The sequence below is a fragment of the Malaclemys terrapin genome, chromosome 4, assembly GCF_027887155.1.
Source record: "Malaclemys terrapin pileata isolate rMalTer1 chromosome 4, rMalTer1.hap1, whole genome shotgun sequence".
NCBI lineage: Eukaryota > Metazoa > Chordata > Testudines > Emydidae > Malaclemys > Malaclemys terrapin.
In genome coordinates, this window is record NC_071508.1 from 30,799,126 (window position 1) to 30,819,728 (window position 20,603).

General features: G+C 47.1%; 1 protein-coding gene across 3 annotated transcripts in view; it reads left to right on the forward strand.

Moving 5' to 3' along the window:
• IPO9 (importin 9) overlaps positions 1–20,603 on the forward strand; it is a 185,059-nt gene that overhangs the window by 113,301 nt on the left and 51,155 nt on the right. For all 3 annotated transcript variants that reach the window (XM_054025480.1, XM_054025477.1, XM_054025479.1), the window contains 2 exons: positions 5,568–5,727; positions 13,372–13,598. In XM_054025480.1, coding sequence (XP_053881455.1) covers positions 5,568–5,727; positions 13,372–13,598 — 387 coding nt within the window. The remainder of the gene's footprint in view (positions 1–5,567; positions 5,728–13,371; positions 13,599–20,603) is intronic.

Here is a 20,603-nt window from a genome sequence, read left to right on the forward strand (position 1 = left end):
AGTGGTACTGTCATCTCCTGTGACTTGCATGCTATGCCTCTGTTAATGCACTCTAAAATTATATTTGCTTTTTTTTGCAACAGCATTGCACTGTCGACTCACGTTGAGGTTGTGATCCACCACAACTCTCAAATCCTTCTCAGCACTGCTGCTGTCAAGCCAGTTTTCCTGCCTTCTGTATTTAGAATCATGGAATCCTAGAATATTAGGGTTGGAAGAAACCTCAGGAGGTCATCTAGTCCAATCCCCTGCTCAAAGCAGGACCAATACCAACTAAATCATCCCAACAAGGGCTTTGTCAAGCCGGGCCTTAAAACCTCTATGGATGGAGATTCCACCACCTCCCTAGGTAACCCATTCCAGTGCTTCACCACCCTCCTAGTGAAATACTGTTTGCTAATATCCAACCTAGACCTCCCACACTATAACTTGAGACCATTGCTCCTTGTTCTGTCACCACTGAAAACAGCCAAGCTCCATCCTCTTTAGAACCTTCCCTTCAGGTAGTTGAAGGCTGCAGTCGAATCCCCCCTCACTCTTCTCTTCTGCAGACTAAATAAACCCATTTCCCTCAGCCACTCCTTGTAAGTTATGTGCCCCAGGCCCCTAATCATTTTTGTTGCCCTCCGCTGGACTCTCTCCAATTTGTCCACATTCCTTCTGTAGTGAGGGGACGAAAACTGGACACAGTACTCCAGGTGTTGCCTCACCAGTGTCGAATAGAGGGGATTAATCACTTCCCTCGGTCTGCTGGCAATGCCCCTACTAATACAGCCTTTGGCAACAAGGGCACTCTGCTGACTCATATCCAGCTTCTCATCCACTGTAACCCCTAGGTCCTTTTCTGCAGAACTGCTGCCTAGCCACTCGGTCCCTAGTCAGTAGCAGTGCATGGATTTCTTCCGTCCTAAGTGCAGGATCTGCACTTGTCGTTGTTGAACCTCATCAGATTTCTTATCACCCAATCCTCTAATTTGTCTAGGTCCCTCTGTATCCTATCCCTACCCTCCAGCGTATCTACCACTCCTCCCAGTTTAGTGTCATCTGCAAATTTTCTGAGGGTGCAATCCACGCCATCCTCCAGATCATTAATGAAGATATTGAACAAAACCGGCTCCAGGACCGACCGTTGGGGCACTCTGCTTGATACCAGCTGCCGACTAGACATGGAGCTATTGATCGCTACCCGTTGAGCCCGACGATTTAGCCAGCTTTCTATCCATCTTATAGTCCATTCATCCAGCCCATACTTCTTTAACTTGCTGGCAGGAACACTGTGGGAGACCATATCACGTCCACTGCTATCCTCCCATCCACAGAGCCAGTTATCTCATCATAGAAGGCAATTAGGTTAGTCAGGTATGACTTACCCTTGGTGAATCCAAGATGACTGTTCCTGATCACTTTCCTCTCCTCTAAGTGCTTCAAAATTGATTCCTTGAGGACCTACTCCATGATTTTTCCAGGGACTGAGGTGAGGCTGACTGGCTTGTAGTTCCCCGGATCCTCCTCCTTCCCTTTTTTAAAGATGGGCACTACATTAACCTTTTTCCAGTCATCCGGGACCTCCCCCGATCACCAGGGGTTTTCAAAGATAATGACCATTGGCTCTGCAATCACATCCGCTAACTCCTTTAGCACCCTCAGATGCAGTGAATCTAGCCCCATGGACTTGTGCTCGTCCAGCTTTCCTAAATAGTCCTGAACCACTTCTTTCTCCACAGAGGGCTGGTCACCTCCTCCCCATACTGTGCTGCCCAGTGCAGTACTCCGGTAGCTGACCTTGTTCGTGAAGACAAAGGCAAAAAAAGCATTGAGTACATTAGCTTTTTCCTCTGTCCCTAGGGTGCCTTCCCCATTCAGTAAGGGGCCCACACTTTTCTTGACCACCACCTTGTTGCTAACATATCTGAAGAAACCCTTCTTGTTACTCTTAACATCCCTTGCTAGCTGCAACTCCAGTTGTGATTTGACCTTTCTGATTTCACTTCTGCATGCCTGAGCAATATTTTTATACTCCTCCCTGGTCATTTGTCCAATCTTCCACTTCTTGTAAGCTTTTTTGTGTTTAAGATCAGCAAGGATTTCACAGTTAAGCCAAGCTGGTCGCTTGCCATATTTACTGTTCTTTCTACAGATTGGGAAGGTTTGTTCCTGCAACCTCCATATGGATTCTTTAAAATACAGCCAGCTTTCCTGGACTCCTTTCCCCCCTCATGTTATTCTCCCAGGGGATCCTGCCCATCAGTTCTCTGAGGGAGTCACAGTCTGCTTTTCTGAAGTCCAGGGTCCGTATTCTGCTGCTCTCCTTTCAGGATCCTGAACACGACCATCTCATGGTCACTGCCTCCCAGGTTCCCATCCACTTTTGCTTCCTCCACTAATTCTTCCCGGTTTGTGAGCAGCAGGTCTAGAAGAGCTCTGCCCCTAGTTGGTTCCTCCAGCACTTGCACCAGGAAATTGTCCCCTACACTTTCCAAAAAGTTCCTGGATTGTCTGTGCACTGCTGTTTTGCTCTCCCAGCAGATATCGGGGTGATTGACATCCCCCATGAGAACCAGGGCCTGTGATCTAGTAATTTGTGTTAGTTGCCTGAAGAAAGCCTCGTCCACCTCAACCTCTGGTCTGGTGGTCTATAACAGACTCCCACCATGACATCACCCTTGTTACTCACACTTCTAAACTTTAATCCAGAGAGACTCGGGTTTTTCTGCAGTTTCGTACCGGAGCTCTGAGCAGTCATACTGCTCTCCTACATACAGTGCAACTCCCCCACCTTTTCTGCCCTACCTGTCTTTTCTGAACAGTTTATATCCATCCATGACAGTACTCCAGTCATGTGAGTTATCCCACCAAGTCTGTGTTGTTCCAATCACATCATAATTCCTTGACTGTGCCAGGACTTCCAGTTCTCCCTCCTTGTTTCCCAGGCATCTTGCATTTGTGTATAGGCACTTAAGATAACTCGCTGACTGTTCTGCTTTCTCAGTATGAGACAGGAGTCCTCCTCTCTTGCGCTCTCCTGCTCGTGCTTCCTCCTGGTATCCCACTTCGCCCAGACTTTGGTCTCCTTCCCCTGGTGAACCTAATTTAAAGCCTTCCTCACTAGGTTAGCCAGCCTGCCTGCGAAGATGCTCTTCCCTCTCTTCGTTAGGTGGAGCCCATCTCTGCCTAGCAATCCTCCTTCTTGGAACACCATCCCATGGTGAAAGAATCCAAAGCCTTCTCTCCGACACCACCTGCGTAGCCATTCGTTGACTTCCACGATTTGACGGTCTCTATCTGGGCCTTTTCCTTCCACAGGGAGGATGGACGAGAACACCACTTGCGCCTCAAACTCCTTTATCCTTCTTCCCAGAGCCACGTAGTCTGCAGTGATCTGCTCAAGGTCATTCTTGGCAGTATCATTGATGCCCATGTGGAGAAACAGGAAGGGGTAGCGATCTGAGGGCTTGATGAGTCTTGGCAGTCTCTCTGCCACATCGTGAATCCTAGCTCCTGGCAAGCAAAACACTTCTCGTTTTTCCCGGTTGGGACGGCAGATAGATGACTCCCTGAGGAGGGAGTCCCTGACCACCACCACCCACCTCCTTCTCTTGGGAGTGATGGTCGTGGAACCCACATCCCTAGGACAGTGCATCTCATGCTTTCCAATCAGTGGAGTCTTCTTTTGCTCCCTTCCCTCAGATGTATCATCTAGTCCACTCTCCGCATTAGTACCTGTGGAGAGAACATGAAAACAGTTGCTCAGCTATATCTCCATTGCTGGTACATGGATGCTCCTCTTTCTTCTTCTGGAGGTCACATGCTACCAATTTTCTTCACCGTCCTTGTGTCGCTGCTGCGCAGCCTGCACTGATTCTTCAGAATGTTGTGCCCGTAGAAGCATATTTTGACGTCTGTCCAGGAAATCTTCATTTTCTCTTATGCAATGCAGGGTTGATGCTTGTTTCTCCAGACCTTGAACCTTCTCTTCCAATATGGAGACCAGCTTGCACTTTGTACAGACAAAGTCACTTCTGTCCTCTGGAAGAAAGACTAACATGGCACATCCTGTGCAGGTCATAACAGCTGATCGCTCAGCATCCATATTACCTTCCTTCTAAGAGCTTTCTCAGCTGTTGCAGTAACTACTCGAAGAAGCCTGCAAGATGAAAGCCTCTGTGGGCTCTCCCCAGGCGAACTCCCAGTCAAACTCCCTCTGTTCGCCGCTCAGCTGGTTCACAACTGGTTGCCTTTTTATAACAATCAGGCCCACTCAAGGCCCACCTGGAACAGAACACTCCCAATTCACACTTTTCAAACAATCAAGTATACGGACAAACTGTAGTAGATTAGTTTTGCTGTTCTCATGTCCTCCTTTCCCTAGGATCTTGAATTCTATTGGATCACGATCACTTCTTCCCAAGTTCCCGACCACCTTTGCGTTCGCAATGAATTCATCCCTGTTGGTCAAAACCAGATCCAAAATGGATGACCCTCTTGTTGTTTCCTCATTTGTTGTTTCCTGATTCAGAAAGTTGTACCCTACACGTGCTAAGAACATTGCAGGACATATTATGTTTTGTTGTATTAGTCTTCCAACAGATATCAGGGAAGTGATATAAGATATCAGACAAGCATTGGTGTTCCACCTGCAGAAAACTAAACCAGTCAGAAAATCACCTAGGCTGTTTGTTGCTGTAGCAGAACGAGCACAGGGACAAACAATATCTGCTCAGAAACTCTCTAAGTGAATGTCTGTATCCTCCTTTGCTATCAGTTGGTACATCTCCCTTCTCCAGACAGGGAGAGGGCCCGTTTTACTAGAGCGCAGGCAACTTCAGTAGCATCTCGTTGAAAAGTGCATATGATGTACATTTGTAAGACAGCAACCTGGAATTCATCCACACTTTCACGAAGCATTATGCTTTGGACCAAGCCCCTTCTGCCAATACAGCCTTTGTAATCACAGCATTACAGACATCTGTACCAACTGCATCCTCGCACACACCTCCTATTTGAGTACTATTTGCCAGTCACCCCTGCGTGGAATACGCTTTAAGTACCAGAATTCGAAGAAATGGACATTACTTTCCTGATGTTGGAGGTTCTTCAAAATGTGTGGTCCCTGACTGTATTCCACTACCCACCCTCCTTCTCCTCTGCTTTGCATCATGATTAGATTTGCAGTAGAGAAGGAACTGGAGAGGTTGTTGGTCCTCACTTCTCCTTGTACCCTTGGTGCTGAGCACAGAGATGTGAACCAATGACCACTACTCTCAATATGTTCTAGCCTCAGGTGCAAGAAGCACATGCAGACCCACATATATAATACAGATAGGGATCTCATTATAGGTAGGTAACATCTATTTCTTCCTATTCTGTCATGCAGGCTGGATTCAGTCCACAGGAAAGATGTTTGATGGTCCTGCTTGTAAGCCGCCTTTATCATATAGAGAAATGTTCTCTATTAGTATATCAAACAAATATTGCATTTTTTAAGATGGCAGGGTTTTGTTGGTGGGGGCGGAAATAGAAATAGTTTTAGAATAAATGTGAATTTTAAGAAATCTGTCTTCTTTCAGTGTCTCCTTTTCTGCTTGGTCGTGCTCTTTGGGCCGCCAGTCGCTTCACAGTTGCTATGTCTCCAGAATTAATCCAGCAATTTCTGCAGGCCACAGTCAGTGGTCTACATGAGACCCAACCTCCTTCAGTCCGGATCTCTGCAGTCAGAGCTATCTGGGGGTAAGTAGATCATGCATTATGATGGGTCTTGGTGGATTGTGAGCTAATGCAAGAGGAAAGGAATCATTTGAGGATGGAAGAGCTTGACACAGTTGGTGTTAAAACAGAAAAGTTGATGTATGTTCCCGAGAAGCATACTTTTCTGCATGTAGCTGATGACAGATCTTGTACATGAACTACTTATAGATCAGTCATCAGATAATTGAAGTAAATCTCACTATTTTTAGTAAACATTTGAGACTGAATTTTAACTGAACATAAGTTATGATTTGATGGAGTCTGTAGAATTTCATTCCATCGAAAAGCACATTGTAGGTTTTTTTTGAACTGTCAGGCTGCAAATTTGGGACTCTGTGTGTCTGGAATCCAGGATAAACCTTGGGTTAATATAACATGTTTCCTCAAGGTGGAATTTTACTGTTCCTCTTTGAGTGATTGCTCGTGTCTATTCCATGTTAGGTGTGCGTGCTCGCCACATGCACTGGTTCTGGAAGTTTCTCCCTCAGTGGTATCCGTAGGGGTCTGGCTCTGGCACCCTGTGGAGTGGCATGCATATGCGCCGGTATAAGGGGTGCTGCCGATTTCTTCCATCCCTCAGTTCCTTCTTATCTCCAGTGATGGTGCTGGAAGGTCTCCTTGCTTTGGCAAGTGCTTATTTACCCAGTGTTTTTTTTCTCTTTACAGTTGTAAATAATTTAGATAAGTAGTTTCTTTGTACTTAACGACTAGCGAATTAGAGTTGTAGATAAATTAGTCCACTTTGGGACTTACGACAGGGCATGCTCCGGTCTCTGGACTTCAAGCCTTATGATCACTGTAGAAAGCCCATGCTGATCAGCGACCCTCATTAAAGTTGCTTGAAATGTTTGGGAGAAGTCCACATTAGCAATAAGTTTTGCATTTATAAGAGCTTCAAGCCCAGGACAAAAAAGGAGAGGGAAATAAAGCTGAGAACGCTCCTCATGGAATTGGCCCTCGCGCCAGTCGCTGAGCCATCAAAATTGGACTCTGCACCCAGTACGGCTGCATCAGTGCAAAGTGTACCTCTGGCGCCGGTCCCAGTCCCCGGAACTGGCTCAGAAGCAGAGGAAGCGTACTGGGTGAGGGTGTTCCCCGATATCCTGTGTGGGAAAGGAAAAGTCTGGAGATGAGCATAGGCCCTTGCGGGGGGCAGCAAGTCTCCGGAGGCCAGTCAGGCACCTGTATTGCCAGTTAGGCCATCCAGCCCTCCTAAAGACCCACCAGCCAGCCCACGTACTGGCTGAGGTCCCCAGCACCTGGAAGTCCCATCCACGTTGGAGGCCTTCCTGGCTGCAAAAGACATCATATCTTTGCCGGTGTTGCGGATGCCCCACCAAGACGTAATAGTCTCCAGGGAGAAGCCAGCACTGGGACCTGTGCCACTGTCTCCATCTGTGCAGCATCGCTCCCCGGCACCGTGGCAGTCGATGTCGAAGTGACGATCCCAGGGACATGCTTCTGACCTGCCCATACTGACCGAAGTTCCCAGCACTATTTGCAGGACTCTCGGCACCAGTCCCCCATGGGATGGCACTGCTCGCCCGATGGCCGACACAGGGCTGCAGCACACCACCTGTCCACGGAATGGCCTCGGTCACCGGAAGGGAGATATCACTCCCCAGGGCAAGGGACCCCATTGGGGCCACTGCGAGGCCCATCCCTGGCACTGAGACACAGATCGCCGGACGCACAACATTAGGTCGAGGCGGTGCTCCCTGCCATCCTGTTCTTGGTCACTGGACTCACTACACCGATCTCAGAGCTCTAGGCGTGGATCACTGGGTTACCGTCACCGATCTGCCGAGCTCTATAACAGGTCCCTGAGCAGACCGTTACAGGACCTGGATCCCCAGCCCTGGTCCCCCGCCGTAGATGTCAGGATAACCGGCCACGAAGAGGACTTAGAGCCCACATCGGCACCACAGTGGTCTCCAATGCAAAACTTTTCTTCCTGGCTCAGAGTAGGAGGAGGTAGTGGGCCTCTCGGGCCAGGTGTGCCAAATCTGGGAGGCCCCCCAGGGCCACTGGTTGGTGTATGGCCCTAGGGCCAATGGCCTGCCTCATGGCAGTTTTGGAATCCATGGGGGGTTCTCCAAACGCTGGAGACCCTCGTACAGTGCTCTGTGTCAGGAGTGTCAGAGAGGTCATGGACAGTGTCCCACACACTCCTGGTTCTGATGAAGGGTCCAAGCAAGGTACCCAGGAACACTCCCCCCACCCCACCACCAGTCTCAGTGGAACCAACCCCCTCCTCCCGCTACCCCCAGGGTAACAAGCAGGTGTTTTGAGGGTGCGTCCGAGGGCAACACCCCAGTCTGCAGACAGGATCCTACACCTCTTTTGTTTTCCAATTGCCTTTTTCCCTTCCTCGCTGCTTGGGCTGCTATAACAACAAACTGTTAGGTCCTCAGCACTGTGGCGGTGGGGTATACCCTACAGTTTATTTCTACCCACCCTCCCTCCCACCCCTCTACCCTGTCCCTCTTCGGGACCCTTCTCATGAGCAGCTTCTCGCCCAAGAGGTGCAAGCCCTCTTGCTAGTCGGAGCCATAGAGGATGTCCCCGTGCATCAAAAGGGGAAAGGTTTCTATTCCCGGTATTTTCTCATACCAAAGGCCAAGGGCAGTCTATGACCCATTTTGGAAGTATCTCAAGAAGTTGAAGTTTCGCATGGTCTCCCTGGCATCCATCATCTCCATCCTGGAGACTAGTATGCCACCCTCAACTTGAAGGGTGTTCTTGCGGCCTGCAACAGGACATTCAGATCTACCCATACCTCAATGACTGGCTCATCAAGGGTTGTTCACAGGTTTAGGTCCTTCACAGCATTTGGTTGGTGCAAGCCACATACCAGGCACTGGGTCTGTTGATAAACACACAAAAATCGATGTTACTCCCAGTGCAAAGAATAGAGTTTATAGGGGCAGTCCTAGACTCTACACAGGCCAGAGCCTTTCTCCCAGAGCCCAGATTCGAGGTGATGTCAGTTCTCACCCTATCCCCATGGCTAGAGTATGCCTCAGGCTAATAGGATACATGGCAGCGTGTATTTATGTAGCTCGCCATGCACATCTGCAATCCAGGCCCCTCCAAATGTGACTAGCGTTGGTCTACATCCCAGCCAAGTACCACCCAGACAGAGTCCTCACGATTCTGCTGCAAGTGCTTACAGCTCTAAAATGGTAGTCAAATCCGGTAAATATTTCCAAAGGAACACCCTTTGCAACCCCGAAACCCACAAAGGAGCTAGTGTCAGATGCCTCTGACCTAGGCTTGGAGAGCCCACCTTGGATCGCCGAAGACCCAGGGGTTATGGTCCCAGGACGAGGTCTCACTGCACATCAACGTCAGGGAGCTCAGAACCATCCAATTGACTTGTGAAGTGTTCCTTACGCAGCTATCACATCAAGTAGTTCAGGTGTTGACTGACAATACAGCTGCCATATTCTATGTCAACAGGCAAGGGGGAGTGCGGTCCTTGGTTCTCTGCCAAGAAGCCCTCTGGCTGTGGGATTTTTGCATCCGGCATACCATATTCACAGAGGCACTACATTTTCCTGGCGTCCGAAACACCCTGGCAAATCGCCTGAGCAGGCTGTTCTGTTCTCAACCATAAGGAGGTTGTCAGAATGATCTTCCAGAGGTGGGGAACTCCCTAGGTGGACCTGTTTGCCACCAGGCGAAACAGGAAGTGTCTGCTCCCTCCAAGGGCTTGACAGCAGGTAACTCTGCGACACCTTTCTCCTGCCTGGGGCAGAGGGCCTGATGTATGCCTTCCCACCAATCCCTCTTATCGGCAGGACCCTCCTGAAAATATAGGGACAAAGCCAGGGTCGTCATGATCACCCTGGCAAAACCCCGCCAGCATTGGTTCGGCATGCTCATGGACTTGGCATCAGCGCCCCTATGAATGCTTCCAAACTGCCCAGATCTGCTCTCAGGATCACAGGAGATGACTGCACCCAATCCTCGCCTCCCTCCACCTCACAACGTGGATGCTGTGTTGTTGAACCCAGAGGAGCAGGCCTGCTCTGCTCAGATCCAGCGAGTACTGCTGGAAAGTAGAAAACCCTCTACGAGAGCAACTTACCTGTCAAAGTGGAAATGCTTTTCTTGCTGGGCGTTGGAACAGGGGATCTCCCTGACCCAGTCATCTCTGAAGTCCATTCTAGAAAACCTGCTTCATTTAAAGCATCAAGACCCAGCCTTCTCCATCAAGATGCACCAGGCTGCCATTTCAGCCTTCCAGTGCAGATCAGTGTACTCGCGTGAGATGATGATCAGGTTCCTTAAGGGCCTGGAGAGACACTTTCCACCGGTCTGGGACGTGGTCCCCCAATGGGACCTCAGTCTAGTCCTTTCTAGGCTCACTGGCCCTCCTTCGAGCCATTAGCCTCCTGCTCTCTTTCACATTTATTGTGGAAAGTCGCTTTTCTTGTGGCTATCACTTCAGCGAGGCGAGTCTCCAAGATAAAAGCCCTTACGTCAGAGCCCCGGTACACTGTGTTCTGCAAGGCCATGGTTCAGTTGCATCCCCACCTGGCTTTCCTACCAAAGGTGGTGTTGCCTTTCCATATTAACCAGGACATATTTCTCCCAGTTTTCTGACCAAAGCCTCACGCGTCTAACAAAGAGAGGCGCATGCACACCCTTGATGTCAGATGGGCTCTGGCTTTCTACTTAGAGCGTACCATGCCCTTCCGTAAATCGACTAAACTTTTTGTCAAGATGGCTGACAGAATGAAAGGCCTCCTGGTGTCATCTCAAAGACTTTCATCTTGGATTACCACCTGCATTTGCACTTGTTACAAGCTGGCACAGGTCATACCGCCCCAGATGGTGATGGCTCATTCGACCAGAGCTCAGGTGTCTTTGGCAGCCTTCCTGGCACAAGACCCTATCCACGATATCTGCAGGGCTGCAACGTGGTAGTCAGTGCACATCTTCATGACCCATTATGCCATCACCCAGCGGGCTAGAGATGATGCTGGCTTTGGCAGAGCTGTGTTGCAATCAACATGCCCATGAACTCCTACCTGCCTCCAGGGATACTGCTTGTGAGTCACCTAACATGGAATGGACATGAGCAAGCACTCGAAGTAAAAACAGTTACTAACCTTTCATAACTGTTTTTCTTCGAGATGTGTTGCTTATGTCCATTCCATGACCTGCCCTCCTTCCCCACTGTTGGAGTTCCGGCAAGAAGGAACTGAGGGAGGGAGGGAGGGGGCCGGCAGCGTTCCTTATATGGGCACCAGAGCTGGTCCCCTATGGATACCACTGAGGGAAAAGCTTCCAGCACTGGTGCATGTGGTGAGCACACACACACGTTACATGGAATGGATATGAGCAACACATCTCTAACTGTTACGAAAGGTTAGTAACCACTTTTTTCACTTTACTCACATAACTGTACAATGTGAGGAATAACACCAGGGATGGCGTGTGCAGAATGGAAGTTAATTTGGATCTCAAATGTAATGCCCTTTATAGTGATGTGCAAGTGGAAGATTTGATTAGTAGATATAATACCAGTCACTGAAAGCTTAAACAAAAATGCAGATAGTAACATTATAGATGTAGGACTCAAATCATAGTTGCACTATTTGCACCTATGCTTTGTTAGTTGCATTAGCCCCAGTTCATTTCACAAACCACTGTGTACTGGGGCACAGAAAGATCCCACAGAGCTGATTTTCCTGGTGCTTTTAAGAGAGTGAAAATCCCCATCTTCTTCACAGAAGAAGCGCAACTGTTCTGCTCTTGATAGGGTCTTCCGCACAGATATGCAAGGAGGGCATGTTTGCCAATTTCAAAATTTTAAAGATTTAAACTAATGTAGAGGATCCATCCGTATTGGTTGTAAAACATGAATAGCAATTTGATTTTTTTTTAATTCAAAATTTGGCTTTCGATCAATAATTTGATGGCAGAAGATTAGAGATACAAGGTGGGTGAGGTAATATCTTTTATTGGACCAACTTCTGTTGGTAATAGACAAGCTTTGGAGCTTGCACAGAGCTCTTCTTCAGGTCTGGGAAATGTACTCAATGTCGCAACTAAGCACAAGGTGGAACAGATTGTTTAGTGTAAGCAATTAATACATTTCAAGGGACCGTTCAAGGTGAAGTGGCCCATTAAATTCAGGTGGCACCGTGACTGGTTCCTTGAAATATGTGTTAACTACTTATGCTAAACAATCTGTTCCACCTTGTGACACTCTGAGTATGTTTCCTAGACCTGAAGAATTGCTCTGTGTAAGCTCGAAAGCTTCTCTCTCTCACCAACTTTTGAAGCCTTAACCATGGATCTAGGAGTCAGCTGTTAGTGTTTGGAGATAGAGCAAGGAGAAAAGGTAACTGAGTTGTTGGGTACTCCTTTAGATACATGTTATCCTAATTCAACTTCCATCTTCAATAGGCTGATGAAGTGAGGTGATATAACAGATAGAGCTTGCGTCCCTACTGATGTTCATTGGAGGAGGTCAAACACTTCAAAGCATGATTGAATATAGCCTTCTATCTTTTCAAGGGGGATGTCTTAGTACTGAACCAAAGTCCCTGGAATTCACAAGTTTGAAGCCAGGAATTCAGATATTTTCAGATGTTTCCCCATCACTTATCAGGCATTACTGATGGAAGCTCTGGCCATACTGTCAGTAACTACCTAAGAAGAGCAGATACCTATATGCTTCTTGTGTATGGTTCTGTGATCATAGGCTGCATAAAGACTGAGTAACCCAAGTCAGTAAATGGTACCAATGGACTAATGTGTGAGCCTTACACAATGTAATATGAAATTTTCTATTATCTGGATTTGAAAGCTAGCTCACCCAGAGAGGATGTACAGGTAGCTTGTTATAGAACAGAGGGCCAGGAAGTTACTTCCATGCTGGGAGAAGTAGGTACCAGAACAGTGTTGGAGCCCAATGCTCTTTTCCCTAGAAGGGGATCCAGGGGGCAGAAGTGGCTTGGAGTTGTAGGATCTTCCTAGGAGAGGGAGACAAGTAGGCCCAGGAAATAGAACTTTCATAGGAGCTGGACCAGGGCCTGGAACTTGCCAGAAGGCATCCCAGTGTCACTGGGTTCATTGTATTCAAAACTAAATGCCAATTGATCATTGCAACTTATCAGTCACTCAGTAGGCCCCCCTTCTTTCTCTCTCTCTCTCTCTCTCTCTCTCATACTCACACATACTAAATTAAAGAAACTCTGGATATTGATCCAGTAACTTACACCTCTTTGCTATAAAGAGAGAAGTTATCTTTAAAACAATAAAAAATTAGCATAGCCTTCTATGGTGATGAGCTCCTGAAAGGGAGGGGTGGGTTATGGAGTCCAGTGGCCTGAGGCCATTGCAGTTTTCTGCAGCCTGAAGAGGTGTAGGGAAAGGGAAAAGAGACTGAAGGTATAAATTTGAAAAGTGGGAGACTGAGACTTTGAGTAGGAAAAAAGGAAATATAGAGTTCAGGTGGTTAAAACAAAAAATATACAGTTGGGCTGAAAAGAGAAAGAGAAGAGGGAACAATCACTAAAATGATACTCTGATCTACGCATCCGACATCCTCTAGTGCTGTTGTAAATATTATATTTGTGTGTTTTGTACCATGAATTCCTTATCTAGTTACTGTGACCAGCTGAAGATCTCTGAAAGCACCCATGTATTGCAGCCTTTCCTTCCCAGTATCCTGGATGGACTGATCCACTTGGCAGCTCAGTTCAGTTCAGAGGTCCTCAATCTTGTGATGGAAACACTCTGCATTGTCTGTACAGTAGACCCAGCATTTACAGCAAATGTGGAGAACAAAATCTGCCCCTTCACCATAGCAATCTTCCTGAAGTACAGTAATGGTATGTGCCCAAAGTGTGTCTTTTAATTATTGCTCTGTCTTTGCTAATGGAGTCTGGTCAAGATTAATCTCTTGCAGGCTACCTGTAAAATTGACATTTAAAGTGTGTATTTAAAATGTACAGAATGACATTTTGGAAATACATTATTCTTAAATTTTAAGGCCAGATGGGACAATTATCATCTAGTCTGACATCTTGTATAGCACAGGCCAGAGAATTATGCCCATTGATTCCTGTATCTAGCCCATATTTTTTGCTCTGATTCACCCACTTTCTATAGGAAGAAATCCAATTTTGATATAAAAATTTAAGTGATGGAGAATCAATCGCATCCCTTGGCAAGTAGTTTCAAAAATGTGCACTTTATTTCTAATCTGAATTTGTCAAGTTTCAACTTACAGCCATTGGATCTTATTCTGCCTTTGTCTGCTACATTAAAGACCCTTCTGCCATCAAAATCTTCTACCCACATAAGTGCTTATAGACCATAATCAAGTTCTCTTAACCTTTTTGATAAGGGCTTTGCAATAACTTTCTGCACTATTAGTGAAGTATAAGAACTGGTATGATATGCAGTTGTGTGTGAAAAGAGAACTTTTTTCTACCAGGAATAATGTAGGGGGCAGGCTGACAAGAGGGCATTTTGTATATAAAAGGATGATTCTTACTTGTCCTGAAGTACTAAGTTGAGGTATTAAACCATTCTGAGGAAGCAGTACTATTTGGCATTCAACTTTCCCTTTGTTTCCTTAAATGGAGTTTATCCAATAAAATCCCAGATTGGTTTACTCTTGATCAGCTGTCTGTTACAGCATGCCTTGTTGCCTGAAGCCATCCTCTTATTAGATTTCTGTTAACATTGCACTATCAGTCACTAGTGTGTAGACAAGTCTGTGTCCATTGATGAAGGTGGACAGGACAGGTTTTCTATGGTTGCTCTCATGATCTGAATTGTTTGAATGTATTAAGCCGTTACCCAAGTACTGGGCTGCCTACATTCTGTTTGAGTAAGTAGAATAAATAGGTAACCTCTGCTGAGAATGTGGCATGTGCAATAGATGTCAGAATTGACTAAAGAGGTATGACTTATTAATAACTAGTCCTGTGAGAGGTACCTCTGCATGTATACACTTATGGGAATTGGGTCCCCTGCTGCCTTGTGCTCAGAACTCCTTAGCAAGCTGTGTCACTTAGTGGAGGCACAAGTGCCCTCTCAATGTTGAAAGTCTGACTGGGGTTCAAGGGAAAAGAACCGAGGCAGAAGCTAGTACATTCCCTTATATGACCACAGCAGTGTCCAGAGATATATAAAGAATTCTGAGGAAGGAGGGAAAGGCAGGCAGGAAGTGTGAATATACAATTTCACTATCTTTGTATATATTTTTGTTGCCACCTTTGGGAAATTGTAACAAGCAGCAGAGTCTAGGTGGAGGGTGAACTGAGGAACTGTTAATTTAAAAAGGGGAAACTGACAGAGTGGGAGTAATCTAGGTCTGGCTCACCACTCTGTACACTTCCTAAGTGTCCTTGTGTGAGCCAAATTGAGAGATAATTAGGACTGGCTGATTAAGCAGTTAATGGGGGGATTCAGCTTATCAGTTGGGGATTGTTAAATGGGAGATAGGGAGAGGGAAGAAAGGGCAAAGAAGATCAGAATCTGAGAAGTGAGATATCTCCTTCCTCCCTGTGCCTGGGATGTATGCTGAAGCCTGGGAAAAGCCTTTTGGTGATGGGACATTAAACTGCATAAGATATTGGAAGTAAAGTACACTGGTGAACTTACATAAGAGCATGTGAATACTCTTTGCACAGAGAAATTCAGGGTGCAGGAGCCCACCCTGTGACAAGTGGGGGCTTATCCAGGATTTCCGATTCCAATGTAGGCAAAGGACCAGAAAGGGAAGCTGATGAGAAGGCACAGCGGACTCGGCAGTATGGAGGAACTTCTGCGCTGGGTAGTTGAGCAACAAAAGGAGTTACAGAAAACCTTCCAGGAGTTTCAACAGAGGGCACAAACAGTCCTTGTTATCCGAGATAAGCCTCCACTTGTCACAGGGTGGGCTCCTGCACCCTGAATTTTTTTTGCAAACAGTCCTCACACACACTTAAGTAAGTTGCCCACAGTGTATTTACAATGTCATATGGAACTTCATGTCCCATCACCATAAAGCTTTTCCCAACCTTCAACATATACCCTTAAATAAAGGGAGGTGAGGAGGAAAGAGATCTCACTTCTTGATCCTGAGTTTCTTTGCCGTTCCTTCTCTGTCTTTCTGCCTCCCATTTAACAGTCCCCAGCTAAATCCCCTTGTTAATTGGTTAACCACCCACACCTCGTTAATTATCTCCCAATTTGGCAGGGATGCTTACAAAATGCACAGAATGGTGAGCCAGCCCTAGGGTGCCAAGTACAGCAAGTAGTGTATTAAATTCCATGTAGCCATTCTACAAATCTCCACAACAAAAACATTCTGATAACAAGCCATGCAAGTGGTATTAGCCATCATGGAGTGGGCCCTCGCTAAGGCGTAAGTCTATATAATCTTTAATCCACTGTCAGCCTGTTAGAGGAGATGGTATTCCCCTGATGCTGATCACTATAGACCAGTCAGAAACTATTCAGAAGGTCAGAGACTGTCTAAATGGTTTGGAATCATAGAACGGAATCATAGAATATCAGGGTTGGAAGGGACCTCAGGAGGTCATCTAGTTCAACCCCCTGCTCTCAAAGCAGGACGAACCCCAACTAAATCATCCCAGCCAGGGCTTTGTCAAGCCTGATCGTAGAGGTTTTTAAGGAAGGAGATTCGACCACCTCCCTAGGTAACCTATTCCAGTGCTTCACAACCCTCCTAGTGAAAAAGTTTTTCCTAATATCCAACCTAAACCTCCCCCACTGCAACTTGAGACCATTACTCCTTGTTCTGTTATCTGCCACCACTGAGAACAGCCGAGCTCCATCGTCTTTGGAACCCCCTTTCAAGTAGTGGAAAGCAGCTACCAAATTACCCCCTAATTCTTCTCTTCTGCAGACTAAACAATCACAGTTCCTTCAGCCTCTTCTCATAAACCATGTGCTCCAGCCCCCTAATAATTTTTGTTGTCCTCCAAAACTGGACACAATACTCCAGATGAGGCCTCACCAGTCTTCAATAGAGGGAATGATCATGTCCCTCGATGTGCTGGCAATGCCCCTACTTATACAGCCCAAAATGCCGTTAGCCTTCTTGGCAACAAGGGCACACTGTTGACTCATATCCAGCTTCTCGTCCACTATAACCCCTAGGTCCTTTTCTGCAGAACTGCTGCCTAGCCACTCGGTCCCTAGTCTGTAGCAGTTCATGGGATTCTTCCATCCTAAGTGCAGGACTCTGCACTTGTCGTTGTTGAACCTCATCAGATTTCTTATGGCCCAATCCTCTAATTTGTCTAGGTCCCTGTGTATCCTATCCCTACCCTCCAGCATATCTACCACTCCTCCCAGTTTAGTGTCATCTGTAAACTTGCTGAGAGTGCAGTCCACACCATCCTCCAGATCATTAATGAAGATATTGAAGAAAATCAGCCCCAGGACTGACCCTTGGGGCACTCCGCTTGATACTGGCTGCTAACTAGACATGGAGCCATTGATCACTACCCGTTGAGCCTGACGATCTAGCCAGCTTTCTATCCATCTTGTTGTCCATTCATCCAGCCCATACTTCTTTAACTTCCTGGCAAGAATACTGTGGGAGACCATATCAAAAGCTTTGCTAAAGTCAAGGAATAACACGTCCACTGCTTTCCCCTCATGCACAGAGCCAGTTATCTCGTCATAGAAGGCAATTAAGTTAGTCAGGCATGACTTGCCCTTGGTGAATCCATGCTGATTGTTCCTGATCACTTTCCTCTCCTCTAAGCGCTTCAGAATTGATTCCTTGAGGACCTGCTCCATGATTTTTCCAGGGACTGAGGTGAGGCTGACTGGCCTGTAGTTCCCCGGATCCTCCTCCTTCCCTTTTTTAAAGATGCGCACTACATTAGCCTTTTTCCAGTCATCCAGGACCTCCCCTGATTGCCATGAGTTTTCAAAGATAATGGCCAATGGCTCTGCAATCACGTCCGCCAACTCGGACACAGCACATCCGGCCCCATGGACTTGTGCTCGTCCAGTTTTTCTAAATAGTCCCGAACCACTTCTTTCTCCACAGAGGGCTGGTCACCTCCTCCCCATACTGTGCTGCCCAGTGCAGTAGTCTGGGAGCTGACCTTGTTCGTGAAGACAGAGGCAAAAAAAGCATTGAGTACATTAGCTTTTTCCACATCCTCAGTCACTAGGTTGCCTCCCTCATTCAGTAAGGGGCCCACACTTTCCTTGACTATCTTCTTGTTGGTAACATACCTGAAGAAAACCTTCTTGTTACTCTTAACATCTCTTGCTAGCTACAACTCCAAGTGTGATTTGGCCTTCCTGATTTCACTCCTGCATGCCTGAGCAATATTTTTATACTCCTCCCTGGTCATTTGTCCAATCTTCCACTTCTTGTAAGCTTCTTTTTTGTGTTTAAGGTCAGCAAGGATTTCACTGTTAAGCCAAGCTGGTCGCCTGCCATATTTACTGTTCTTTCTACACATCGGGACGGTTTGTTCCTGCAACCTCCATAAGGATTCTTTAAAATACAGCCAGTTCTCCTGGACTCCTTTCCCCCTCATGTTATTGTCCCAGGGGATCCTGCCCATCAGTTCCCTGAGAGAATCAGTCTGCTTTTCTGAAGTCCAGGGTCAGTATTCTGCTGCTCTCCTTTCAGGATCCTGAACACGACCATCTCATGGTCACTGTCTCCCAGGTTCCCATCCACTTTTGCTTCCCCAACTAATTCTTCCCTGTTTGTGAGCAGCCGGTCAAGAAGAGCTTTGCTCCTATTTGGTTCCTCCAGCACTTGCACCAGGAAATTGTCCCCTACACTTTCCAAAAAGTTCCTGGATTGTCTGTGCACTGCTGTTTTGCTCTCCCAGCAGATATCGGGGTGATTGACATCCCCCATGAGAACCAGGGCCTGTGATCTAGTAACTTCTGTTAGTTGCCAGAAGAAAGCCTCATTTGCCTCATCCCCCGGTCTGGTAGTCTGTAACAGTCTCCCACCACGACATCACCCTTGTTACTCACACTTCTAAACTTTAATCCAGAGAGACTCAGGTTTTTCTGCAGTTTCATACTGGAGCTCTGAGCAGTCATACTGCTCTCTTACATACAATACAACTCCCCCACCTTTTCTGCCCTGTCTGCCCTTCCTGAACAGTTTATATCCATCCATGACAGTATTCCAGTCATGTGAGTTATCCCACCAAGTCTCTGTTATTCCTTGACTGTGCCAGGACTTCCAGTTCTCCCTGCTTGTTTCCCAGGCTTCTTGCATTTGTGTATAGGCATTAAGATAACTCGCTGATTGTCCTGCTTTCTCAGTATGAGGCAGGAGTCCTTCCCTCTTGCACTCTCCTGCTCGCGCTTCCTCCCGGTATTCCACTTCCCCATTTACCTCGGCTTTGGTCTCCTTTCCCCCGGTGAACCTAGTTTAAAGCCCTCCTCACTAAGCTAGCCCACCCTGCTTGCGAAGATGCTCTTCCCTCTCTTCGTTAGGTGGAGAGCCCATCTCTGCCTAGCAATCCTCCTTCTTGGAACACCATCCCATGGTGAAAGAATCCAAAGTCTTCTCTCCGACACCACCTGCGTAACCATTCGTTGACTTCCACGATTTGACAGTCTCTACCTGGGCCTTTTCCTTCCACAGGGAGGATGGATGAGAACACCACTTGCGCCTCAAACTTCTTTATCCTTCTTCCCAGTGCCACATATTCTGCAGTGATCTGCTCAAGGTCATTCTTGGCAGTATCATTGGTGCCCATGTGGAGAAGCAGGAAGGGGTAGCGATCCAAGGGTTTGATGAGTCTCGGCAGTCTCTCCATCACATCGTGAATCCTAGCTCCTCGCAAGCAGAACATTTCTCGGTTTTCCCGGTCGGGACAACAGATAAATGACTCCTGAGGAGGGAGTCCCCGACCACCACCACCCACCTTCTTCTCTTGGGAGTGGCAGTCGTGAAACCCCCATCCCTAGGACAGTGCATCTCATGCTTTCCAATCAGTGGAATCTCCTTCTGCTCCCTTCCCTCAGATGTATCATCTAGTCCACTTTCCGCATTAGTATCTGTGGAGAGAACATGAAAACGGTTGCTCAACTATATCTGCATTGCTGGTACATGGACGCTCCTCTTTCTTCTTATGGAGATCACATGCTGCCAAATTTCTTCACAGTCTTTCTGTCCCCGCTGCGCAGCCTGCTCTGATTCTTCAGAATGTTGTGCCCGTAGAAGCATATTCTGATGTCTGTCCAGGAAATCTTCATTTTCTCTTATGCAACGCAGGGTTGATACTTGTTTCTCCAGACCTTGAACCTTCTCTTTCAATATGGAGACCAGCTTGCACTTTGTACAGACAAAGTCGCTTCTGTCCTGTGGAAGAAAGACAAACATGGCACATCCTGTACAGGTCATAACAGCTGATCACTCACCATCCATATTAACTTCCTTCTAAGAGCTTCCTCAGGTGTTCCAGCAACTCCTCATAGGAGCCTGCAAGTTGAAAGCCTCCATGGGCTCTCCCCAGGCAAACTCCCCATCAAACTCCCTCTGTTAGCCGTTCCTCTGGTTCGCAGCTGACTGCCTCTTTATAACAGTCAGGCCCACTCAAGGCCCACTTGTAACAAAGCACTCCCAATTCACACTTTTCAAACAATCAAGCACACGGTGAAACTGACAAACTGTCCCCACAACAGACACTCAGATACTCACCGACACAGCACCCCAATGCAGCATTTAGCGTCCCTCCTAGGTTTGGACCTAGGATCTTTTTAACATCTAATGCAGTGTTTCGCAAACTGGGATCCATGGGTCCCGCTTATCAGCTCCTCCCTAGGTCGTAGGGGGATGTCCCAGATGGGTCTGGTTTGGCTTGGAACCAGATTTGGGA